The sequence below is a fragment of the Monodon monoceros genome, unplaced genomic scaffold (assembly GCF_005190385.1).
Source record: "Monodon monoceros isolate NGI ecotype Baffin Bay Population unplaced genomic scaffold, NGI_Narwhal_1 Super_Scaffold_18, whole genome shotgun sequence".
In the NCBI taxonomy this organism is placed as follows: Eukaryota; Metazoa; Chordata; class Mammalia; order Artiodactyla; family Monodontidae; genus Monodon; species Monodon monoceros.
In genome coordinates this window covers 159,476,105-159,503,001 of record NW_021703774.1, presented here as the reverse complement: position 1 = coordinate 159,503,001, position 26,897 = coordinate 159,476,105, and the positions used below count along the sequence as shown (strand labels likewise).

Below are 26,897 nucleotides of genomic sequence, written 5' to 3'. Positions count from 1 at the left end.
GCCGCAGCCCGCAGCCTGCCGCCGCCAGGTTGTGCTTCAGACTGTCAGATAAAGCGGCGGGCCGGGCCGGTAGGGTTGTGAGCACGGCCCGGGCCGGACATGGCGGCGCTCTACGCCTGCACCAAGTGCCACCAGCGCTTCCCCTTCGAGGCGCTGTCTCAGGGGCAGCAGCTGTGCAAGGTGCGCGGGCTGGGGCGGCAGCCGGGAACTGGGACGCTGGAGGCGCGGCCCGGAGCTCCCGGTTCTGTGGGGACGCCCGGCGGGGTCCCCCGGGCAGGGCGTGGCAGGCCCACCTAGCTGCGGAACCGCACCCGCTCCGCCGGGGGCTGGCGGGGCACGTGGGGGAGACCCGGGCCGTGTCCAGGCCCCAGCGGCCGGCGTGTCCGGGTGCTTAGCAACAGAGAGGGATTGTTCTCGGACCCCGTGAGGTCGGGGGAGGGGACAGCTGGTCCCCCGCTCGCCCTCGACCAGCCGCGGCGGAGATCCCTTTTGGGCTGGCTTCCTCCCGCGGCGGGGTCTGCCGGGTTTCAAGCTTAGGGACCTCCTGCCCCGCCTGGGACAGAACTCCAGAGTTGGGTGCTGTCTGGGACGATCGTGTCGAACTGGGAGCTTCACGGGCACTTTTCAGCCAGTCCTAGAGTCGGAGGTAGCCAGGCTTTATAATAAAGCCCCACAGTCAAACGCACGAAGCAAAAGGATGATATTTCAGCTTCTAGTTAGTGACCTTCTGTCCTCGCCGTAACCAGCTGCTGATCAGTTTTTACCCCTGAAGGTCCAAGTTCTCTTTTTTTCTTTTAAGTTGCTTCATCTTGCTTTGCCTATTTAAATGAATAGAGGTGCTGTGAAGCGACAGTTAAAAGTCACCAAGCCGGCTGGAGAGTGATGTTGAGATATCTCCAGATAATCCAGAGTTTGTATCTCTGGTATGGCTAACTCATAATTGTGTGTCATCAATGCTTTCAGTGGCCATGACTTTGTCTCTTTTGTTTACTAGGTATGAGAGAACTCAAAAAGTCAAATGTCTGAATGCCTTTTTGGCCTTAAAAAATACATATTTGATTATATGTTTGTATATGTATATATTTATTGATTTTAAGGGAGTTTTATATATGTAAGCAATAATGATTTTAATTCAGTACTTTGGTTTCACAAGTGAACCTGCTCAAAAATCACACAGTGGCGGAGGCAGAACTGGACTAGAATCCAGGGCTTCTTATTCCCTAGGTCTGAGGCTTATTCATACCTTTGTTTTACAATTTATGACTAGTTCCGTATAAATTCTTACTTAACTCCCACATCAGTGCAGGGTGGTGGTGCCAGTTTTACAGACAAAAAAAATTAGTCCCAGAAAGTTTAAGTGACTCACTCAAGCACAGTGGCTATGCTTGGAATAGTACCCAGGTCTTCTGCCTCCTACTGAAGACTTTCCATTTCTGACTGTCTTTTAAAATTATATCCTCGTTTCATTTCAGGAATGTCGGATTGCACACCCTGTTGTGAAGTGTACCTACTGTAGGACTGAGTACCAGCAGGAGAGGTACAGTTTTCGTTGACCATGAGCTTTTCCTTTTAAAATCTGTAATCGATTGCATTTCAATATACAGATCTGTAATCAATTGCATTATACACAGATTCTGCCATTTCCTGTTATAACACAATGGAAGTAAAATACACATATTGTTCCCTAGTTATTCATTAATTGCTTAAATTATTAGTTATTTTTCACATCCTCGATAATTTTATATTGTGGGGTTTTTTAAATAAATAAATAAATTTATTTATTTATTTATTTTTGGCTGCATCGGGTCTTCGTTGCTGTGTGTGGGCTTCTCACTGTGGTGGCTTCTCTTGTTGTGGAGCACGGTCTCTGGGCACGCGGGCTTCAGTAGTTGGGGCTCGCTGGCTTCAGTAGTTGGGGCTCGCTGGCTTCAGTAGTTGGGGCTCACTGGCTTCAGTAGTTGGGGCTCGCAGGCTCTAGAGCGCAGGCTCAGTAGTTGTGGCCCATGGGCTTAGTTGCTCCGCGGCATGTGGGATCTTCCCGGACCAGGGATCAAACCCGTGTCCCAGGGAAGCCCTATATTATGGTTTTGACATTTTTGACACTAAGAAACCAATCCCACAACAGTAAAACATGAGCCTTGTGCTCTAGTATATTTATATGCAGAGTTTGAAGAATTTATAAGCCAAAAGAAGATACTTTTGAAAATGTGACAATCTGATAAAGAGTTTGTTAGCCCTAGTCACATTTGAAAAAACTCACTTGCCTTTACACTTGCCTTGTGTGAATCTCATTTTGAAAAGTGTGAAAAATATTTAGGTGTGCATGAACACACATCTTTGGGGGACTTTTTAATAGCCAGCAAAGTGGTTTATTGGTATAGTAAGTTAAACTTTTGGGGAACCGTGGCTGTAGGTAATATTGCCTTAAGCAGGATGGGGTCTGTTTGCCAGCTCACACATGGACCCAGAAGCCTAATTTTGGTCAGCTTCATTTCAATTCTAGGAATATTTTCCCTGACATTTCGTTATGTATATTTTCAAAGAAAAAAAAAGCTAAAAAAACTAGATAGTAAACACTCATCTACCCACTACTTAGATTCTACAATTTACACTTACTACTTTTGCATCTATCCATCTCTCTATCCATCAGTGTATTAATCCATCTTATTTGTGATGCAGTTTAAAGTTGGGGACATCAGTGTACTTGACCCTAAACACTTCAGCATGCATATCATTAACTTAGAGTTCATATTTGTTTATGGTTTTTAAATTTTTTTAGAGGTAAAATTTGCACACATTGAAATGCTCAAATCTTAAGTGCATCATTCGATGAGTTTTACAAACAGTATATATCTGTGTAACCCTAAACCCCATCAAAATATAAAACATTACTATCACCCCAGAGATTCTAACCCCAGCCCAGTCAGTCCTCACCCTCCTTGCTTTTTCCAAGCAACTACTGTTCTGATTTTCCTTTCCACCATAGATTAGTTTTACCTGTTCTAGAACTTCATGTAAATGGAGACACACAGAATATACTCTGGAAGGTTTATATTTTAGCTTTTACATTTAGGCCTATGGTCCCTTTCAAATTTATTTCTGTGTGTAGGGTGAGATTTGAAGTTTAACCCTTAATTCACACCATACATAAAAATTAATTCAAGATGGATTATAGAAATAGGTTTTTTGCACTTTTTTCTAAAATGTCAAGAGCATTTGTATATATTGATATATATGTCCCACTTCTTGAGTAATAAATCTAAAATAAACCCAAATGTTCAACATCACAGAAACACTGATGCTAATCCTCTTTCTAGAGGTCTCTTTCAATGTACTTCACTTCCTGAACTGCCTTTTTTTTTTCTTTTTGGCCACCCTGTGGCTTGTTGGATCTTAGTTCCCCACTAGGAATTGAACCCGGGCCACGGCAGTGGAAGTGCTGAGACCTAACCACTAGACCCCACTGGACCACCAGGGAAGTCCCTGAACTGCCTTTTTAAAATGGCAGAAAATTGCCCTGGGAAATATTTTGTTTGAATATCTCATTTTAATTTAATGATTTTTACTTTGAGGTTTTTCTTTTGTCTTTTAAGTTTGTAGTCACTTTGATAGGAATTGTATGGGAAAAAAATCACAAAGTAGCAATATACTGGATTTTTATGTGATTTTGTTTTTAGCCCCCAAATATTGTTTAAACTGTTGTTAAACATGAAGCATTTGTTTGTACCTCCCTTTGTGAAGGGTTAGACTTTATTTGAAGATAATATTTTTTCCCCAAGGCAGTTTACCAGTTTAGGCATGTAGGTAATATTATGACTTGGATCTTCACAAGGGAAAGGGCGTGTTTATTTTTGTCAGTGCTTAGCTCTTAGAGAAATTGGAAATATTGAAAAAATATTTGGTGTTAGCATCTATTTCCCCACATCAGGGATTTTCATATACTTTTACTTATAGAGGAGAACATAGACAGAGTAAGGTCAACATGGATAGAGTCTCTGAGCTTATATCCCAAACACAAATACTTTACTCCTCATCTCGAATTTCTCAGCTGCTCATCTGAATTGAGGAGAATTAATTTCTTTTCTGCTAGTCCATTTTCGTCTAACGTAATATTCTTTTCAGGGTGCTTTGCATATCTGATAATTTTACTTAGTGGTACTTGGAGATGTCATAATCATAAATAACTCACTCTTCATTTTAACCAAAGCCTCCTTGTATTTGAGCTAATAAAATTTATAACTACAGAATAATTAAAAGAGTTACTGGGCAGATACTCACCCTTCAGTTAATCTAATGTCCAAACCATATTTCACCTTGGCACTTAGTAATGAACAAATTCCTTGGACTTAAGGAAGAATCAGTTTTCAAATGTTGTAAGTAAAACAATTTTTTTCTTATAAAGCCTTGTGTCTTTTTCTTCCTTAACAGTAAAACCAATACAATATGCAAGAAATGTGCTCAGAATGTGCAGTTGTATGGAACGGTAAGTAGGGTTTCTCTGTACCTAACAGTCAGGTCTCTTGGGACCGTACATTCTGTGGACTATTAATATAATTACAATATTTTTATTAGAAGACCTAGTTATGCGTAAAAATGTTCTCAGAAAAATTTATGTAGTGTTTTAGCTTTCAAACTTAGCTAATACTTAGTATTAAGGAGCTCTGTGTTTATAGTCACTGTGGCAGGATTGTGATTATAATTTTCCTTGAGAAGCTTCAGTAACCAGTATGTAAAGAGAAGGGGAATGATGAATCCTGTGACGTGACCTCTTTGTTTGGTAACAGTTGACTATTCATTTTGATGAATGATTTTTTTTCTTTCAGTGTTAGGGTTCAGCATACTGTGTCCTTGCAGGCATTCTCCCCACATGTTTATACACTGATAATGTCAAAAGAGGCCTTTTCAGAAATTTGGACGCACTTGCTCATTTCTCCAAGAGCTGGTTCTGTTGAATTGGTTAGAGAAGTCCCAGCATATATGCTAATGGGTTTTTGTTATTTGTTTATTTATTTAAAAATCAATAGTCCTGTGCAGAAAAACACTTTACATGGTGTTAGGAATTGGGCTTTATTGGATCAGTGTAAAAGGAAATTTATGAAGTTGGGAATGCATTTTTACCATGACTAATGAACTATGTATAATAGAAATCATTGCTTTAAAAAATGCAGTGGAAAAAAAATGCACTGGTATTTTACAACATACTTACTTGACACTTCTTTTTTCTCTTTAAGCCCAAACCTTGTCAGTATTGCAACATAATTGCAGCATTTATTGGCAACAAATGTCAGCGCTGCACAAATTCAGAGAAGAAGTATGGACCACCATATTCTTGTGAACAGTGCAAGCAGCAGTGTGCATTTGACAGGAAAGATGATAGAAAGAAGGTAAATCTCTGTGTTTTTCTGGATATTTTTTTCTTTCAGAGAAATTAAGGTGGGCCAATTGTGTTAAAAAGACATATAACCAAGATTGATTTCTCAGTTCCTCTCCAAATTCTGTTATTGACTTTGAAGAAGATATTCAGTCTTTGTTCTCTTCATTTATCAAATGTGGACCATTATATTATAACATTTCATAGGTTAGTATTTCATGAGAATTTGAATTACAGTGTTCAACATCCCTTATGAGTGAAGTGGTGATTGGCAAAATTCTACAAAACTCTTTAAAGGAGAGATTGTGACTTAAGCAGGATATAGTCTGTTACCAGTTTTACTGTCTGGCTCTTTAAATGTTTCTGTCTGTTGAAGTTAAAGACCACAAGAAGATGTTATAGATAGACCTCTATATGGAATGATGGTACCTTGGTGGAATTAAAATGATTTAGATTTGGTCTGTTTAAAATCCTCAAGTGGCTTCCAGTTGCACTTAGAATGAAACCCAAACTCCTTCCATAGCCTGCAAGGCCCGTACCTGACTCTCAGTCTCATCTTCCATCACACTCCCCTCCTCCTCCCTTGGTCCAGCCACACTGACCACCTTTCAGTCCTTCAGATATACCAGTCTCATTTCCACCTTTGTGCCGGCTGGATTTGCCTGATACACAGCCTTCTCCAGAGTGTCATAACTGGTTCCTTGCGTCAAGTCTCAGCTCAATTGCCAGCTTCTCACAGAGACCTTCTTTACTAACTCCCCCGATCACTCTATCATAGTACCCTGTTTATTGTCTTCATAGCATGTAACGTTATGAGAAATTATCTTGTTTGTTTACATGTTTGTCCACCCCCACTAAAGTATGAGTTCTTTGTCCATCTGTTTTCATGCTGTATTACCAGCAGCCTGGCACATAGTAGGTACTCGATAAATATTTTTTGAATGAAAGAATGTAGTACAGAAACATCTCAGAGATGCTTTTCAGAGATGCTTAGGCTCTCAAAAGCTGATTCGTGGTAACCAAATTCATTAATTTACAATGGGAGGAAGTAACTTTCCAGTGACCAGAATACTCCTGCCTGCCAACCAGGGCACCTCTTCCCTGAATCAAGATACTAGAGAAGCTGAATTAGTAATCAGAAGGTAACATATAATAATAGTTGGAGCACAAGCTTTTTAGTCCCATAGATCTGGGTTCCAGCCCACTTCTGGCTTAGCTGAATGATCCTGGGCAAATTATTTACTCCTGTTATACATCAGTTTTGTCATCTTTACTGTGGGAATAACAGTAGCTACTTCACAAGGGCATAGGGAGATTTAATTGAGATAGGTATATAAAACAATTTTGAGCCTAGCATATACTATACTTCATTAAATGGTACCTATATTATTATTAATTGGATTACACTAGAATTCATTGTTTCTACTTTCTAGTTACAATCCTATCATAAGAGTTGGCGTATTTGTAGGCATCCTCAATCACCTATTTATAAACTTCAGGAGGACCAAGCTTAGGGATTGAGAGTGGATGATCTGGACTCAGAGTGCCTGGATTGAAATCTTTTGTCTGTCACTTATTTGTTGTGTGACTTTGGGTGAGTTAATCTATCAGTGCCTCAGTTTCCTCATCCGTAAATGACCTCATCGTTGTTATGAAGGTCAAGTGTAAACCCCTTCAGAAGGAATCTGGCACATGATAAGTACTCAGTGTTATCTATGATTATTTCTTTATGATAGTTTAATTCTGAGAGGGTGATTTTATATTTTTAAAGTTTGTGAAGGAGAGATCTGAAATAAAGTGTCCTGTGGTTCAGTGTGTGATTTTCATGTTTAATGTTGGCTGTCTTTCAGTGCAGTTGCTTTGTTTTCAAACCCTTCTTCAGTGAAAGCTCTTTCGTGGAGAAGGTCTCCTAGAGTTTTTTTTTTTTTTTTTTTTTGGCTGCATTGGGTCTTTGTTGCTGGGCGCAGGCTTTCTCTAGTTGCGGCGAGTGGGGGCTACTCTTCCTTGCAGTGTGTGGGCTTCTCATTGCCGTGGCTTCTCATTGCAGAGCATGGGCTCTAGGCACGCGGGCTCAGTAGTTGTGGTTTGCGGGCTCTAGAGTGCAGGCTCAGTAGTTGTGGCGTACGGGGCTTAGTTGCTCTGCAGCATGTGGGATCTTCTCGGACCAGGGATCAAACCCGTGTCTCCTGCATTGGCAGGCGGATTCTTAACCATTGCGCCACCAGGGAAGTCCTCCTAAAGTCAGACCTTCAGGCCATATCCCATAAGCATGAAATGCAGCAAATTGAAGTTTGGTTTCAAAATTCATTTATACATTCGTTAACAAATAATTAGATGCTTATCATGTCTCAGACACTGCTCTGGGTGTTGGAAATACACTGATGAACTAAGCAGAAGAGACCTTATTCTCTCAGAGCTTTTATTTATGTGTGTAAGAGATGGATGAGAACAAACAAGGAAATAAATGAACACAGATTTTAGGTGTAAGTGCTATAAGGAAATAGGGTATATGGTAGAGAGTGACTGGGGAGGCCAGTTTTGATTGGGCAATCAGGAGGACCTGCATGGAGATAAAATCTGAGCTGAAACAGGAAAGATGAGAAGGAAGCAGCCATGGGAAGCTCTGGAGGGCAAAGATCCTGGGAAGAGAGACCAGCTATGAAAAGACCCTGAGGCAAGAATGAGCTTGGCAGATGGGAAGAACAGAAAGAAGGCAGAGTGAACAGAGAATGAGATTATAAAAGGCAGGCAGAGGCTACATTTAAGTCAACATAGGCTATGGTAAAAAGTTTAGATTTTATATTTTAAGGCGAGAAGAGACATAATCAGATTTACATTTAAGAAGCCCTCTTTGGCAGCTATGTGGAAATGGTTGATCTGGAGAAAAATAGCGAGATCATTTGGGTGGGTCTTGCAGTTGTGACAGGTAAGAATGGCTTTGCTTGGGTGGAAGCAGTGGAGTTGGAAAGAAGTGGATAGATTCAGACGGATGACTTGCTAATAGGTTAGGAGAATAAGGTGCAAAGAAGCTTTTGCTAACAAGACAAATACTTTAGGTAAATGATGGTCTGGCTTACCCATGTTCAAGATGGGGCAGAAGATCTAATTTAGAGGCAAGACATGAAAACTAAGATTCCATGAAATATCAGCACACTCTCTCCTCAACCTGAGTAACTGCAACCAGCTCTGCTGCCCTGCCACTTGTACCAGGCCACCCCACAAACTTACTTTTGCAATCTGAGTGCTGTACAGAGGCACCCCAGCTTCAGAGGATTGTGGAAGCCCCATTCTGCTTTCCTAGCCCTGTGCCCTGCACCCTGGTACAGAGCTGCCTCTGCCCAAAGTGATCAACTTTTTCTAGATCAAACAAAGTGCCATGGTAGGCCACCACCAGGGATTGGGGCCCTGGAAGCTACTTGCCCATCAGTCTTTTTCTGGAGACATTTTTTTTTTTTTTTAACAGAAGATATTGGGGGTAGGAGTTAATTAATTAATTAATTGATTTTTGCTGTGTTGCGTCTTCGTTTCTGTGCGAGGGCTTTCTCTAGTTGTGGCAAGCGGGGGCCACTCTTCATCGCGGTGCGCGGGCGTCTCACTATTGCGGGCTCTCGTTGCGGAGCACAGGCTCCAGATGCGCAGGCTCAGTAGTTGTGGCTCATGGGCCTAGTTGCTCCGCGGCATGTGGGATCCTCCCAGACCAGGGCTCGAACCCATGTCCCCTGCATTAGCAGGCAGATTCTCAACCACTGCGCCACCGGGGAAGCCCTCTGGAGACATTTATTTCCATCTGAGAAAAGATATCCAGCATACCATTTTATGAGCCATTTATAAGGTATTAAAGCTAAAGTATAGGGCTTCCCTGGTGGCACAGTGGTTAAGAATCCGCCTGCCAAGGCAGGGGACACAGGTTCGAGCCCTGGTCCGGGAAGATCCCACATGCTGCGGAGCAACAAAGCCCATGCACCACAACTACTGAGCCCATGTGCCACAACTACTGAAGCCTGCGCGCCTAGAGCCCATGCTCCACAACAAGAGAAGCCATCACAATAAGAAGCCCATGCACCGCAACAAAGAGTAGCCCTCACTCACCACAACTAGAGACAGCCCATGCACAGCAACAAAGACCCAACGCAGCCAAAGATAAATAAATAAAATAAAATAAATTTAAAAAAAAAGAAAAGGAAAAGCTAAATTATAAATTTTATGTTTCATCTTCTGTCTTCTCTTTTCCCTGCTGTGTTTTCCTTGATGAGATATTTGTGTCTTTTGAAATTCTTATGGGAACTTTGCTCTGGTCTGTGTTAAGTTGAAGAAAAACAAAATACAAACATATATAAAATTAGCAGCTCATTTTTATTTTATTTATTTATTTAAAAAATTTTTTGGCCATACCACACAGCATGTGGGATCTTAGTTCCCCACCAGGAATCAAACACGTGCCCCCTGCAGTGGAAGTGTGGAGCCTTAACCACTGGACCGCCAGGGAAGTCCCCGGCTCCTATTTTATTGAGCAATTTTTATGTACCTTGCACCATGCTTTACCTACATTATGTCACTAGATTCTTGCACCAGCCCTCTGAAGTAGGTTCTATTATCCTTCATTTTATAGATGAAGAAATTGACCCCATGAGTACCCAGCTGACTTCCGTAAGGTCACACAGCTTGTAAGTGGCAGATCTGGACTTAACCAGAGGTTCTAGCTCCTAATACCCATGTTCTCAGCCACTGCACTAGCACATTCCTTCTTCTTTATCTTTGTCTCCCCATCTTTCAGGTAGATGGGAAATTGCTATGCTGGCTGTGCACACTTTCATACAAACGGGTCCTTCAGAAGACCAAAGAGCAGAGGAAGCACCTGAGCAGTTCTTCCCGTGCAAGCCACCAGGAGAAGGAGCAGTACAGTCGACTGAGTGGTGGCAGCCATTATAACAGGTAACCCCGAGATGCATGAGATAGGACTAGAGGTGCTGGGAGGTCAGATGTAATACTCACACAATTAACCATGGAAGACACCATTTTGTCTAAATTTTCCTATTTTCTCTCTAGTTATTAGTCTATAGAGGGAATCTCCTTTGTCGTAGTTTGTAATTCATGTATCATCCAAGGGCCAGAGAGACTTCCATAAGGCATCAGGATTTTCTGACTTGGTTTCTGTTGTGTCTTAAAAGTTTGTGGAACTTACTCCACTTTAACATGTAACGTTCTCCCCTCCGTTAGAGTGGGTTATCTCCCTAGAAGATTGGACATTTCACAGTCTGAGGGATGCAGCTTTTTTATGCATATTGGCTAGGAGATTGATAGATATTCTAGGTTTGTCCTTGTGAGATCCAGTCAAAATGATGTCCTTTCATTATTGTCTTAAGCTTCGTTTCAGAGTATCTGTAGAATTGTTAAGAGTTCTGGCTTTGGATTGAATCCTGGGTCTGCCAAGTTTTCTGTATGGGATATTGGGCAAGTTTTTTCATCTGTGAAATGAGGGAAATAATAATATTACCTCATGGAGTTGTTGCAGAAATAAATTATATAGTATGTGCATAGTGATTAGTTTTATAACCGGCATATAGGAAGCTTCAATACATTTTAGTTATTCGTTGTTATTATTACCATTGTGATTTTCTTTGTTCATTGTTAAGTACTTTCATGAGCCAGGTTCTCTGCAAGGAATGCAGAGATAAGTAAAAGACTCACGCTGCTATCCAAGAGTATGCAGTCTGGTAGGGAAGACAGACCTGTAATCAAATCATTGCAGGATAATTCGATGGGCATCACAGTGGAAACATGTCAAAATACAGGCATAAGAGGCAGTGGTAATTAACTGCCTTGGGAGGTTAGGGAACGAAAGATCAGAGAAATGCTGGTGTTGGAGCTAGATCTTAGGATGGGTCAGAATCATCAGATAAGGAATGGGCAGAGACATTCTAGGCTGAGGGAATAGCATTTGCAAAGACATGGAGGGCATGAGACCACACGGAACTTGGGAACAGCAGGTCCTTTTATTTTGCTGGAGCTTATGATTGGGAGCTGGAAAATGGGAGGAAAAGGAATCCAGCAGACCTGGTAAGGAGCGTGAACTTGATCTTAGTGATCTTAACGGGAAGCCACTGAAAGGATCTATGCAGGGGAGGGGCCAAATCTGCATTTAAAAAAAAATTAACCCAGACTACTGGGGAGAATGCATTGGAGGAAAAAGAGGCTGGGGCCTAGTTAAGAAGCTTTTTTGGTAAGAGTCCAGATAAGAGATGTTAATAGAGAACCTCAACTTGAGGCAGTGACACTGAAGAGGCAGATTCAGGAAGATACTTTAGAAGGAGATTTTTGAGTAAATTAGATAATGTGATGAACAGATAGATGGGCAGGAGCTGGGTGAGTAAAGGACAATTCTCAAATTTCTTACTTGGGTGAATGGGTAGATCCTTATCTGAGAGAGAGTATAGGAAGGGGGAAAAAGAAGTTCAGTTTTGGAAAGTTGAGTTTAAAGCATCAAGAAGAATTATTTAGCTCTTTTCCGTGGCACCTTGGAGGCGAACGGCTGCTTCAGGATGAAGCTGAACATCTTTCCCAGCCACTGTCTGCCAGAAACTCACTGAAGTGAACTATGAACGCAAACTTTGTACCATCTGTGAGAAGTTTATGGCCATGGAAATTGCTGCTGATGCTCCAGGTGAAGAATGGACGGGTTATGTGGTCCAAATCAGTGGTGAGAGTGACAAACAAGGGACCATGAAGCCGGGTGGCACGACCCACAGCCGCGTCTGCTTGCTACTGAGTAAACAGCATTCCTGTTACAGGCCAAGGAGGACTGGAGAAAGAAAGTGCAGATCTGTACAGGGTTACATTGTGGATGCCAATCTGAATGTCCTGAATTTGGTCATTTTGAAAAAAGGTGAGAAGGATATTTCTAGATTTGCTGATACAACTGTGCTGCATTGCCTGGGGCCCAAGAGCTAGAATCCGCAAACTTTTTAAGCTCTCTAAAGAGAATGATGGGGCTTCCCTGGTGGCTCAGTTGTTAAGAATCTGCCTGCTAATGCAGGGGACACGGGTTCGAGCCCTGCTCTGGGAAGATCCCACATGCCGTGGAGCAACTAAGCCCGTGCGCCACAACTACTGAGCCTGCGCTTCAGAGCCCGTGAGCCACAACTACTGAAGCCCGCACACCTAGAGCCTGCACTCTGCAACAAGAGAAGCCACCACGATGAGGAGCCCACGCACCGCAACGAAGGGTAGCCCCTGCTCACCGCAACTAGAGAAAAGCCCGCGCACAGCAACAAAGACCCAAGGCAGCCCAAAATAAAAATAAATAAATTTATTAAAGAATAAATTAAAAAAAATAAAGAAGATGATGTCTACCATTATGTTGTGAGAAGGCCCTTAAACAAAGAAGGTAAGAAACCTAGGACTAAAGCACCCAGAATTCAGCGTCTTGTTGCTCCACATGTTCTGCAACGCAAACGTCGGCATATTGCTCTGAAGAAACAGCATGCTAAGAAAAATAAGGAAGAGACTGCAGAATATGCTACACTTTTGGTCAAGAGAATGAAGGAGGCCAAAGAAAAATGCAAGGAACAGATTGTCAAGAGACAGAAGCTGTCCTTGGTCAAAAAGAAGATGTTCTAAGAGTAACAAATAAATAGATCTGACCTCCAAAAAAAAAAAAGAATTATTTAGTGGAAGTTTAGCCTAAACTCACAAGAGAGGTTTGAACATGAGCCATTGGTAGCACATAAGAGTCAGTGGTAGCAGAGATTAGTTTAAAATGTGGATTTCTGTGGCCCTACCTCAGAGTTTAATTCAGTAGAATCTAGGATAGAGTCCAGGAATCTGCTTTGTTTTATAAACATCTCAGATGATTCTGATGCAGGTGATCTGGGGAACATCATTTCTAACCACTATGATAGATAGTTGTTAAAACCATGCTCTTGAATGACACGACTCAGGTTGGAGGCTGAGAACAGATTCTAGAAGCACTCAAGAAGGATGGAGTGAATATTTGAAAGCCAAATATCTGATCAGGGTTAATATCCAAAATATATAAAGGACTCAACAGTATGGTGTTTCCTGAAAAAATTAAAAATAAAACTGTCATATGATCCAGCAATCACTCCTGGGTATATATCTGAAGGAACTGAAATCAGTATCTCATATTCATTATAACTTTATTCATAATACCTAAGATATGGAAGCAACCTAAATGTCCTTCGAGGGATGAATGGCTAAAGAAAATGTGTATATACATACAATGGAATATCCAGCCATAAAAAAAGAAGGAAATCCTGCTATTTCCTACAACATAGATAAACCTGGAAGGCATATGCTAAGTGAAGTGAGCCAGAGAGAGAAAGACAAACACCATGTGGTATGACTTTTGTGTGGAATCTTAAAAAAAATAAAGCTGATTTCATAGAAATAGAGAATAGAATGGTGGTTGCCAGGGGCAGGGGGAGAGGGAAATGGGGAGGTGTAGGTCAAAGGGTACAAACTTTATAAGAAGAAGTAGTTCTGAGGATCTAATGTGTAGCTTAGTGACGATAGTTAATAATACCACATTATATGCTTGGAAGTTGCTGAGAGTAGATCTTAAGCATTCTCACCATTAAAAAAAATAAAAGAGGGAATTCCCTGGGAGTCCAGTGATTAGGACTCTGTGCTTCCACTGCAGAGGGCATGGGTTCAATCCCTGGTCGGGGAACTAATATCCTGCAAGCCACATGGTGCAGCCAAAAAATAAAGTAAAAGAATTAAGTATTCGAGGTGATGGGTGTACTAATTATCTTGATCTTGGTAATCATTCTATAATGTACATGTATATCAAATTGTCACCTTGTACACTTCAAATATGTACAATTATATTTGTCAGATATTCCTCAATAAAGTCAGGGGGGGAAATGGATGGCATGGTCAGTGGTATCAAATATTGAAAAGAGGCCAAGTAAGAAAAGGTCTGAAACATCCTTTGGGCTTGGCGATTGGACATCCATCAAAGTAAAAGGGTTGCAGACTAGTTTTAGGGTGTCAACTTATTGGGGCTAAAACTGATCTTTAGTGTTGTTGTGGGACTCAGACACCAGAAGATTCACAGAAATAGAGTGAGGAAGAACTGGACTTGGAGTTGAAATATGTCAGCCTGGTGTCTAGTCCCAGCTTCACTGCTAACTAGCTGTATATCCCTGGGTAGGTCAGTTAACCTTGATGAGCCTCAGTTTATGCAAAATAGAAATAATCCCTTGTATATACCTCACGGTATTATAAGATACATGTGAGACAATGAATGTGAAGGTACTTTTTAAATTGTAAGATAGATTATACTTCTGAGGTTTTATTGACTCTGTTCTCATAGTTATTAATAAAGCAGATAAGATTTAATCAAGGCCAAGAATTTGGGGGAGGACTATAGAAACGAGCTACCCATGCATCCAGGACCTATGAAATCAAGACTTTGGTGGATTTTGATGATCAAGAATAATTAGCTCTTAGATCTTAGATCAAGGCCACCTGGACATTTGTGCTTGTTGTCTGTTTCACGCGGACAGCGTGCCCCACCTGACCTCAGAATTGAAAGCTTTACCCCCTTTAAGTAACAACACAGGTTCATGTGTGTTCCTTGTGTTATGCTGTATTTTTTTAAGTAAAATAAATGAAAGAGAAAAAAGAATAATTAGCTCTTGCATAGAATGGGTATTACATTGGTCCCATTTGACAAGACTTTCATTGTGATGTTTTATTAATCTTTGATTTCTAAAGTGTATGTATCTCTCTCTCTCTCCTTTTTTTTTTTTTGCCACTAAAAGTCAGAAAACACTTTCTACATCTTCAATTCAAAATGAAATCCCAAAGAAAAAATCCAAGTTTGAGTCGATCACAGCCAATGGAGATAGGTAAGCCAATTCAAGTGTGTGTGCATGTTTCTGTTTGAAATGCATACACTGTTCCTGAAACAGGAATACATTTTAGGGTGTGTCATGGAGCTAGTCTATGGTTGTCAATGAACTTCTCAGGTTCGCTACACTAGCCACTTGATATCTTATAAATAAACAGTACTGATATTTGTTTATAAATCTAATCTTGTCTAGAACATATAACTGGATTTCATAGCAATTGAATTCTGCAGTCCACAAATAACTTCCTCACACGAATTCAAAGAAGTGAATAGCTAGATGCTTTTTATTGTGATCTGTGCCTGTAGCCTCCTCCAGGCAGGGCAGGAGTTGGTCTCCAGAGGCAAAGCAGAGACAGGTTGGGATTTTTTTTTTTGGCTGCACTGCACAGCTTGTGCGATCTTAGTTCCCCGACCAGGGATTGAATCTGGGCTACGGCAGTGAAAGCGCTGAGTCTTAACCACTGGACCGCCAGGGAATTCCCGACAAGTTGGAATTAAGGTAGTATTGCTCAGTCTGTGAGGGATAATCCATGCTTCCTTAGCATTAACAAGAGATAGCCCAATGCAAATGCTGGCTCAGGAGAGAAGGAGATGTGTTTAAATATTTTTGTTTCATTTTAAGCCTTTCTAAATGCATTTTTATTCCTCACTTTCCCCTCTCCTTCTCAGTGATGCTTCGCTTACGAGCTACTTTCTCCTCATATCCAGGGTGCCCCATCCATGTTGGTGCAGTGGGCGGCTTCTCAGCAGAGTCTTGGGGCCACCTGTTTTCCTGTTCCTCCAGGCCTGGGCATCCTGAAGTGAGACCACCTGGCACACTCTTCCCTAAAATCCTTGGAATCATCTCCATTCTGAAAACTTCCATTCTCGGTTCTCCCTCCCAGGCAGTGGTGGGTATGGGAGCAGACCAGCATATAGGCTTCCCAGCACTGAATTTTGTGTATTTAGCTGGATACACAGCGTCTATGAAGTTGGCTTTTTCATTAACTTGATTTGAGACTCTGCAAGCTGTCTTCTTAATGCTAGTATTAGTGACTTTAAACTTCTTGAATTGATCCTTCTAGAAATGCTTAATTTAGATATTCTGATTACATAGGGGAAGGAACCATAAAGACCATCTTTCTGGTCAGCTTTATTGTTTATTCTCTGAGCAGCTAGTTTGACCATTCTGAAGAAAATAGATGTGGCACTGATTGTCCCATCACCTCTGCCAGGATTCATGATCCTGTAAAAACTACTTTTTAAAAGAGTGAACCATTCTGAATGCCCTGCTTTATAAAGGCCTAAGCCAAGACCCACAGCCTTTAGATTCATCATTTCTGTTTTGTGCTATTTGTGACGCAGGCTATGTTTGAATGACCCAGAAAAGCTCATTTAGTTTAACTTTTAGTTTAACCAACAGTCCTTAAAGTTTGCCTTCTATTAGCTCATTTTGTTCTTGAGATATTGCCACTATTCTTTCTGACTATTGCTATGGATACACCAAGCCAAAGACTTAAACTTTCTGCTCAGTGTTTTATTGCATCCGGTTACCAGCGATGATTGTTTTCCTCAAGTAGGATGCCGATCCTTAACTTAGGTCTGTAGTCTTTCATAATGTCCTCTGGGAAAGATCTTTAAAAATAATTTTTCCTTTAAATGTACATGGTAATTAAAAAAATAACTTATCCTAATAACTTGAAAATTTGGAAAAAATTTTTCTGCTGCCAAAAAGATTATTTTCATATACAAGTTCCATTTGAATGTTCCTGTATTAGCAATCTTAACAATCTATTCCACTTGTTCACATTTCTGTCTTTTAAAAGTTCATATACAAGGTAAATTACATTTTTCCTTTTCTTTTTACTTTTTGTGTTTTTTTCCCTTGCTTTTCCTTCACTTAGAAAACATTCTGACAAGACTTTTTTTTAACAGTCCTCTTTTTAATGTCATGCAAACCAAAAATTTTTTCCTGAGTATCCATTTTGAATTCAGTTCTGTAGTAAATGTTACCAGTTTTGTTTCCTAACTATCTATTGTGACTGCCTCCCAGTTTTTAATTAATCACAATCCACTTTGCTTGTCCCACTCTTAAAATATCCATATACTTTTTATTTTATTACAGTATAGTTGCTTTACAATGTTGTATTAGTTTCTGCTGTACAGCAGAGTGAATCAGCCACACGTAATATACATATATTTTTAAATTTATGCTTTTATTCTTTCATTTTTATCCCTTCATGTCTTCTGCAGGTTGCTCTCTAACAGTTTTCCATTGACCTTTCTATACTACCATATTCTCCTCTCTTTTTTTTTTTTGGCCGTGCTGCACGGCATTTGGGATCTTAGTTCCCCAACCAGGGATCAAACCCGCGCCCCCTGCAGTGGAAGTGTGGAGTTGTAACCACTGGACCATCAGGGAAGTCCTCTTTTTTATTTTTTAAATATCGAGGAATATTTGATTATTTTTTCTCGTCTTTTTCTTTTTTTTTGCGGTACGCGGGCCTCTCACTGTCGTGGCCTCTCCCGTTGCGGAGCACAGGCTCCGGATGCGCAGGCTCAGCGGCCATGGCTCACGGGCCTAGCCGCTCCGTGGCATGTGGGATCTTCCCGCACCGGGGCACGAACCCGTGTTCCCTGCATCGGACTCTCAACCACTGCACCACCAGGGAAGCCCTCTTCTTTTTCTTTATTCATTAGCCTTCCATATCATAGAGAACCCATTACTTTAGGGTTTTTTTAAAAAAATAAAACCATTTTTCTCATGGTTTTATACTTATAAAATGCCTTTGTCTTTTTATTTTTTAGTATCCTATAAAATTCACAGCCTCCATCTCAATATTTTATAGTTTGTCAAAATTGTAACAAAAACTCTTCAATTTGAAGAAAATCGGAGTTCATTTCTAGCTTTCCTTCCCTGAGAAATGCACTTTTTGATCATATTTGTTTATTGTTCTATGGGCAGTAAAAGCAGTGGGTGACCTCCAGGCACACCTTGTGGTTTATTGTTTCTAAAGGACATTCTTTTCCTTTCCTTATAGTTTTATTTTATTCTCCCTCTGAAATATGCCTGAAAGATTAGACTTACTCTGTGTGGCCTTTGAGGACAGACCCAGGACTAATGGATGGGACTGATAGGGAGGCAGGTTTTGGCTCAACCTGAGGAGAGATGTTTTCTTAAGCTTTTGGAAAAGACAAGAAGCTTCCTGGAGAAATAGTGAGTTCCCTGTCTTTGGGGATATTTAGAAAGAGACTGGATTTGATTTTCTGCCTTGGTAACCTAGCCATCTTTTTTCATTTTGATACCCAGCAGTTCTTATTAATCAGGAGTTACAGAGTTACAGAGGTCAGGACCTAACACAAGAAAGGCACAACTAGTTTTGTCAACGATTTATTGGTATAGGAAGAATCCTCCCTCAAGAAGCAGGTAGAGCCAAAGCAATCTTGAGAATGAAGAACAAAGTTGGAGGTGTCACGCTTTCTGATTTCAAACTGTACTACAAATCTGCAGTAATCAAAACAGTATGGGATTGGCACAAAAACAGACACATGGACTGATGGAACAGAATAGAGAGCCCAGAAATAAACCCACACTTATATGAGCAATTAATCTACAACAAGAGGCAAGAATATACAGTGGGGAAAAGACAGCCTTTTCACTAAATGGTGTTGGGAAAATTAGACAGCTACATGCAAAAGAATCAAACTGGACTGCTTTCTCACACTACTTACAAAAATAACGCAAAATAGATTAAAGACTTAAATGTAAGACCTGAAAGCATTAAACTCCTAGAAGAAAACATTGACAGTATGCTCTTTGACATTGGTGTTAGCAATGTTTTTTGGATATGTATCCTCAGGCAAGGGAAACAAAAGCAAAAGTAAACAAATAGGACTACCTCAGACTAAAAAGCTTTTGCACAATGAAGGAAACTATCCATAAGATGAAAAGGCAACCCACTGAGTGGGAGAAGATATTTGCAAACGATATATCCGATAAGGGGTTAATATCCAAAATGTACAAAAAAATCATATATCTCAACATCAAAAAAGCAAACAGTTCTATTTAAAAATGGACAGAGGGGACTTCCCTGGTGGCGCACTGGTTAAGAATCAGCCTGGCAATGCAGGGGACGTGGTTTCAAGCCCTGGTCTAGGAAGATCCCACATGCCGCAGAGCAACTAAGCCCGTGCACAACTACTGAACCTGCGCTCTAGAGCCTGCGAGCCACAACTACTGAGCCCATGTGCCACAACTACTGAAGCCCGCCCGCCACAGAGCCTGTGCTCCACAACAAGAAAAGCCACCACAATGAGAAACCCACGCACTGCAACTAAGAGTAGCCCCTGCTTGACACAACTAGAGAAAGCCCGCACGCAGCAACGAAGACCCAATGCAGCCATAAATAAATAAAGTTTATCAAAAAAAATAAAATGGGCAGAGGGCCTGAATAGACGTTTTTCCAAAGAAGACATACAGATGGCCTACAGTCACATGAAAAAATGTTCAACATCACTAATCATCAGGGAAATGCAAATCAAAACCACAATGAGATACCACCTCACACCTGTCAGAATAGCTATTGTTAAAAAGACAACAAACAACAAGTGTTGATGAGGATGTGGAGAAAATAGAACCCTTGTGCACTGTTGGTGGGATTGTAAGTTGGTGCAGCCACTAGTATGGAGGTTCCTCAAAGAATTAAAAATAGTAGTGCCATATGATCCAGCAATTTCACTTCTAAGTATTTATCCAAAGAAAAGAAAAATACTAATTCAAAAAGATAGGGCTTCCCTGGTGGTGCAGTGGTTGAGTCCGCCTGCTGATGCAGGGGACACGGGTTCGTGCCCCGGTCCGGGAAGATCCCACATGCCGCAGAGCAGCTGGGCCCGTGAGCCATGGCCACTGAGCCTGTGCGTCCGGAGCCTGTGCTTCGCAATGGGAGAGTCCACAACAGTGAGAGGCCCGCGTACCGCAAAACAAAAACAGAAACAAAAACAACAAAAAGGTATATAGACCCCAATGTTCATTGTAGCATTAGTTACAATAGCCAAGATAATGAAAGCAACCTAAGTGACCATTGATAGACAAATGGATAAAGAAGCTATGATGTGTGTGTGTGTGTATACACACACACACACACACACACACACAGGAATATTACTCATCCATAAAAAATGAAATCTTGCTGTTTGCAACAACATGGATGGATCTAGAGGGTATTATGCTAAATGAAATAAGTTGGAGAAAGACCGATACTGCATGATCTCACGTATATGTGAATCTGAAAAACAAACAAAGCAAAATGAAAACATGCTCGTAGGTACAGAGAACAAACAGGTAGTTGTCAGAAGGGTGGGGTGGGGGATGGGCGAAATAGGTTGAAGGAGATTAAGAGGTATAGACCTCCAGTTATATAATCAGTAAGTCACGGGGATGTAATATACAGCATAAAGAATATGGTCAATAATATAATAATGTTATGTGGGGACAGATGTTTACTAGACTTACGGTGATCATGATATATACAAATGTCAAATCATTATGTATGAAACTAACATAATATTGTACGTCAACTATATTTCAGTTAAAAAAAAAGAAGAAGCAGGTAGAGCAGAGTATTAGGAGCTGTGAGGACAAGAAGAAGTTATTTGTACTAGCCCATTACTCCATTTCATTTGTTGCTCTGCTTATGGGTTTACCTAGATTCTGTTGGGTTGAGGGAAGACAGTCCCTTGGTGAGCATGAAAACCGGTGGAGACAATGATGGGTCCTTTCAATATTTTCTCCTCCATGCCTTGTTTTATTATTTTACATTTACTTTTTTTTTTACCCAGTAATTCTACATGTTTATCAGTTAGAAAAGCAGTGATCCATTCTTCCTCTGACATTCTTCTCATATGCTTCGTGTAGACTGAGGGGGAATATTCTTATCAATGGAGTGTGTCTTCCCATTCTAGCCATAGAAATGTTTGACTTGGTAACTATGAGGAAGTTTGTCCAGTGGTTCACCTTGTTATTTGGAGTTTCTACCTGTGTAGAGAATTATTAGTTATTAGATGTTGTTTAAGATGTAGGAAAGAACCAACAGCAAGGGGTATCTAGAGTAGTTGCTATATTGATATAGGGAGTTGGGAATCAGTATTGCAGTATCTGTTAGGAGAAACAGGTTTGTGTTTTACTTTAAAGGTTGCCCTGGGAAAAGTAAAGAGCTTCCTTTGGGAAGTCTGTAGAGAAGGGCAGGATTTGACTCTCTTGGCTGTGATTCCTTAACTTGTTTGGGTCTAAGACACCTCTGACCAGCCTTAGAAAGCTATAGATCCTCACCCTAGAAACCATCCATTGTATGTATACATAGAATTGTACATACAATTTCAGAGCTTTACAGATTCCCTGAACTTGTCCTGGTTACTCTACTAAAAGGATGGAGTTCACCTGGCACTTTGACAAAGTGTAGTGCTCAGAGACTATTACTGGGAGGAATCTGTTGAAAACCCCAGGTTGTGATGTGGCTTTGCAGTTTGCCACCTCTTTGTTCTTTTCCTAACTAAATATTGCAGAATTCTTGATATTGGAAGTGACAATGAACAGGCCAGTTGTAGTGGGGGAAGTTGGCTTCTTTCCTATTAATTTCATCTTCTTTCTATCACTTTTTAAAAAGACTGACTGCTCCTGGGGCAGAGCACAGCAGCTGCACCACATCGTGGGCTTTGGAGCAGAAAACAAAAGAGTCAAAAACTCTATGGGTAGCTTTAAAGAAAAACGCATGAACTTACAATTGATAATTTATCCAGATTCTAGGGAAATTATCTAATCACAAAAAAATTATGACTCTCACCCATAAATAACCGGAGATCTTCAGTGAACCTGGAACAGAATATCCTTGGCTCTTGTGAGAAGGCATTTATTTTAGTCGTGAATGTGAGCAAAGATGCTGCAGGAATGCTGTGGGTTGTGGCTTTGGTTGGTATAGTTATCTGATGGCTACCTTACCTGTGCAGTTTAGCCAATACTCTCAAGTCAGGTGTGTGTTTTGCTTGATGCTGGGAATTCAAGTAGTTGCTCCTGCTCTTGCACTTGCAGTCAAGTGGCCTACGATGTGTACTCAGGTAGAAAAAAGTTTATCAATCCAACTGATTTTCTCCCCCTCCATTTTTCCACTCAGCTTTTCCCCAGACCTGGCTCTGGACTCACCAGGCACTGACCACTTTGTCATCATTGCCCAACTGAAGGAAGAAGTAGCCACTCTAAAGAAGATGCTGCATCAAAAGGATCAAATGATTTTAGAGAAAGAGAAGAAGGTACTGTTTAGTTAGTGCTTCCCAGGTCAGAATGAGACAGGCAGGTAAGATATGTGGTGCAGGGCATGATGCTGTTTTTTTGTTTTTGTTTTTTATAAATTTATTTATTTATCTTTGGCTGCGTTGGGTCTTCGTTGCTGTGCACGGGCTTTCTCTAGTTGCGGTGAGTGGGGGCTACTCTTTGTTGCAGTAAATGGGCTTCTCATTGCGGTGGCTTCTCTCTTGTTGTGCGGTTTCTCTCTTGCACCTGGGCTTCAGTAGTTGTGGCATATGGACTCAGTAGTTGTGGCTCACAGGCTCTAGAACGCAGGCTCTCAGTATTTGTGGCGCATGGGTTTAGTTGCTCCGTGGCGTGTGGGATCTTCCCGGACCAGGGCTCGAACCTGTGTCCCCTGCATTGGCAGGCGGATTCTTAACCACTGTGCCACCAGGGAAGTCCCAAAAGTTGATTTTTCTTTCTTAAATTTGGAGGAAGCTTCCACTTCTAAGGGAGGACCGATGTTGACCAAGCTTACAGAGATGATGTGTAAAAATATAATGTCTGCCTCTTAATTCACAACTATAATGTCTGCCTCTTAATATAACAGAGTACTACTCTTTTCGGCATAAGCTGTCTAGGAAGCTTGTAATCAGAGGGTGCTGAATGAGCACGGAGTTGGGACAAGAGGAAGTAGTTACATAATTGGAATTTTTAGTGCTCTCAGGCTAGGAGAACCTGATGCCTCCATCTCTATTATTGGTATGGCTGTGTCCAGGGGACAGTAATGCTCAAAATATGTGGACCAGGTCTCTCTCCTACCTGGACAGTGTTCAGGTAGGCCTTCCTCTGTAACTGCATCACTTTGTTTACTATTGCTGATAACACCCTTCCTGAGTGACCTACTCTTTGAGCTCATTAATATCTTCAGTGAAGCCTTATTCTGGTCTAAGAGCCATCTCCCCCTCTTTCGGGGAGTTTTTTATGTCCTTGTTCTGATTCATATCTATTGTTTCTTATTTTCAGATTGTTAGAGAATATCTCATTTTTGCCTTAATATTTTAATAACAATAAAAATAATAGCTAACTTTTTTGGAGGCTTACTGTGTGCCTGAGCCCATTCTAAGTGCTTATATATATTAACTCATTTATCCCCATAACAACACTTTGAGGTAGGAATTATTATTATCATCATTTCATAGATAAACAGTACCTTCAGTATTTTTCCCCTTAGGGTTCCAGCCCCTTCCTCTAGCTCTGTTTTCTTCCGGAGGCTGTTATGTTGTTTTGCACTGTGTTCGGAATGCTATGATTCATTCTGAATGGCTAACAAAGACATTTATAATGTTAAAATCTTTATGTGCATTCTTTGCATCTGATTTCTACCTCATCTTACAGATGAGGAAGTGGACCCAAGAGGATTAAACGACCAAATTAAATGTCCGAATCACACAGCTGATAAATGACAGAACAAAGGAATGAACCCAAATCTTCTTGACCCTACTGTGCTGTGTTTCTACTCTGCCAGTAAGGTGGAGATTCATGGGAAGAGACCAATATTCTTTCCAATTTACTACATGACTGTCAGATGAAAGCAGACCCAAGTATGTTTTCTTCATGAACTAGATCAGAATAACACATAAAAGGATTTTTGCAAAATAGAGACAAAATGAACACTTGTTTCTAGTGCTTTGCAATTGTGGGATCTTAATTCCCTCACCAGGGATTGAACCTGGACCAGGGCAGTGAAAGCGCTGAGTCCTAACCACTGGACCGCCAGGGAATTCCCACAAAGTTAGGGTTTTAGAAAGAGCAAACACAAGTAGTAGATTATTTCCCATAACTTTCAGGATCAAGGTCACACTCTTGGGTTGGAACACAGGCTCTTCCACATCATGCCTGCCTATCAGTAGCCTCATCTCCTGACACTCTCATCATTCATTTGAACATGCTCTCAGTTATCTCGCACCCTGCCTGTGCCCATACTGTTCCCTTTGCTCGGGTGCCCTTTTCCTTACCTCATGTGCCAGTTGCTGCTTGTACCTCAAAACTCAGCTCACACATCACTTCTCTGATTTAGATACCTCTTCTCTGTGTTCCTTGAATAGCATAGTCAATAGAAGGCCTGGAGTTTGAATTCTAGCTCTGCTACTTGCTAACATGTATGATCTTGGCCACTTTACTTAACCTTTTCTAAGGCTTTGATGTTCCCATCTATAAAATGGGAAGAATAACATTACTGTCCCACAGGGTTGTCATAGGATTGAATGAAATAATATAATCAAACAGTTTGCCTGGAACAAGGTAAAAATTCAGTAAATGGCAGCAGCTGTTATTCTCATGGCTTCTCTCAAACTGTCAGCCATATTTGTTATAATCACTGATTTATTTGGAGGTATTTGAAAGATGATTGCATATATTAAATACATGAAATATCTAAAACCTTCTAGTAAGTGGTTAAGTATCAAACATGCTATTTCAGGATTTTGTGTAATTTTCAGGAAATCATTAGAAAAAATAGGATACACAGTTCCCTGGCTTTGATTTAGGTATGAATCTTTAGGAGAGCCCTGGATTTCATTAATTTGGGGGACCATTTAGCACTCTGGTACCAAAACATTTCTCATTGCACAGAGATTTCTTCCGGTCACTCTGCCTTTTTTTCCCTCAGATCACAGAGCTGAAGGCTGATTTTCAATACCAAGAATCTCAGATGAGAGCCAAAATGAACCAGATGGAGAAAACCCACAAAGAAGTTACAGAACAATTGCAGGTGACTCTTCCTATTTAATATGGTAACTCTGGTTTATTTAGCTGATGGTATTTTAAGTGATCATCTCTTAGATTTCTTTTTTCTCAGAGAATTGACAAATCATATTAATCCACCTTATAGATGTCTTTTAATATTTTCTCTTGGATGTGTTCTGATCTTTTTCTCTCAGAAACAGTGGAATTAATAAATGTGCTCTTTGATTTTTGGATAAACCAGATGTGATTCCAGATGTCTGAATTGTAAATTCTGTTTATCCAGCACATTAAGGCGCTCCATGGTTCGTTTGTGTTGCATAAAGCATCCTTTTGTAATAGTGGATCCCAAGAGATTGAAGTACACTGATTAATCTCCAGCAAATACTTTCTTCCCTCTGAACCAAACCCTAGAGCTTTCTGTTGTTTTCTGCCTCTAGAATTTGTTCACCTCTTCCTGACCTCTGCATTGTCTCCCTTAGCATCTGCATGAAAAACATAGCCTATCCTGCTAAAACGTCCTGTGTGATTTTTTTTTTTTTTTTTTTAAAGGCCAAAAACCGAGAGCTCCTGAAGCAGGCAGCTGCTTTGTCCAAGAGCAAGAAGTCAGAGAAGTCAGGAGCTATAACCTCTCCATGAGAGACCACAAGGACGCTCCTGGCAATAGCAATGGATTCCTGGGTTAGGGTGGCAACGTAGCTGTTCTCTGGGAATTGCAAGCTTTCTTAAGAAATCTCTATTTTACTATAGTTATCCTTCTTTGTGCGATTGCAGTGGGGCTGAGTGGAAACACCTGGTTTGTGCTATATTATGACTGCATGCTTGAATGTTTGGGGTTTCAGGCTCTCTCTCTCTCTCTCTCTCTCTCCCCCACTCTCTCTCACTCTCCCTCACTCCCCTCTCTACCCCCAACCCTCCTCTCAGTACTACTGTCTCTCTGTCTGTCACTCTTTTGTTACTTTTTTATGTGTGTGTGGTGGTCACTGCTCAGTGTTATGTGCAGAATGGTTTGGGTTTTTTTGTTTGGTCCATCATGGCATCCTGCCATACCCATGAGCAAATAGTTGGCATTAATTACATATCACTGCCACCCTCTGAACTTTGAAAACTGCCACCTTAAGACTTGGTACAGTGGAAGAGAATTTTTCTCTCCAGTAAACCTTTTGCTTCAGGGTATACTCTTGGGTTTTTTTCCAGGTGTATTATGTACTTTGTACTATGTATAGCCAGAGTTTTATTTATTTTTTAAAAAAAGAAACTTTTTCTTGATAAAGGAGTAATGGTAGCCTAGTTTGTTCTTCTTGTAAAAGTGATGCCTCTTAAAAAAAAGTCCTACTCTCTAGCATTTAGTAAAAGAATCAGATCTTTTCTTTCTTGTTACCTTGGAGTCTTAAAAACTGATTGCTAAGGTGAAACAATTCAATATATAAGTATGGAGTTAAGTGCCTTTTGGAGGATTTCTTGGAAGACCATGTAAGAAGATACTTAAGGGAGGTAGCAAAGATTTGGGCAGTCTGTCTTTCTAAGTAAAGGCAGAAAGAAGGGTTGTCCAGGTTGTACTGGACACTTCTCTCCCCAACCCCTTTCTTGATTGTTTTACGTGACTGATTTTAAATTCTCACACTGCCACCTCTTTTTTAAAAAAT

The 26,897-nt window shown here is 40.8% G+C and overlaps 1 protein-coding gene across 2 annotated transcripts; it reads left to right on the top strand.

Moving 5' to 3' along the window:
• FAM76A (family with sequence similarity 76 member A) lies at nucleotides 1–26,897 on the top strand. Of its 2 annotated transcripts, XM_029230416.1 has the most exons (9): nucleotides 1–180; nucleotides 1,473–1,537; nucleotides 4,429–4,483; nucleotides 5,232–5,384; nucleotides 10,146–10,303; nucleotides 15,160–15,246; nucleotides 22,394–22,529; nucleotides 25,178–25,279; nucleotides 25,804–26,897. In XM_029230416.1, the coding sequence occupies exons 1-9, from the start codon at nucleotides 100–102 to the stop codon at nucleotides 25,888–25,890; spliced, it is 924 nt and encodes a 307-aa protein (XP_029086249.1). In that variant the 5' UTR covers nucleotides 1–99; the 3' UTR covers nucleotides 25,891–26,897. The 2 variants fall into 2 exon arrangements, with proteins under 2 accessions (XP_029086249.1, XP_029086250.1); XM_029230417.1 differs by lacking the exon at nucleotides 25,804–26,897 and having other exon boundaries at nucleotides 39–180; nucleotides 22,394–22,573; nucleotides 25,178–25,236.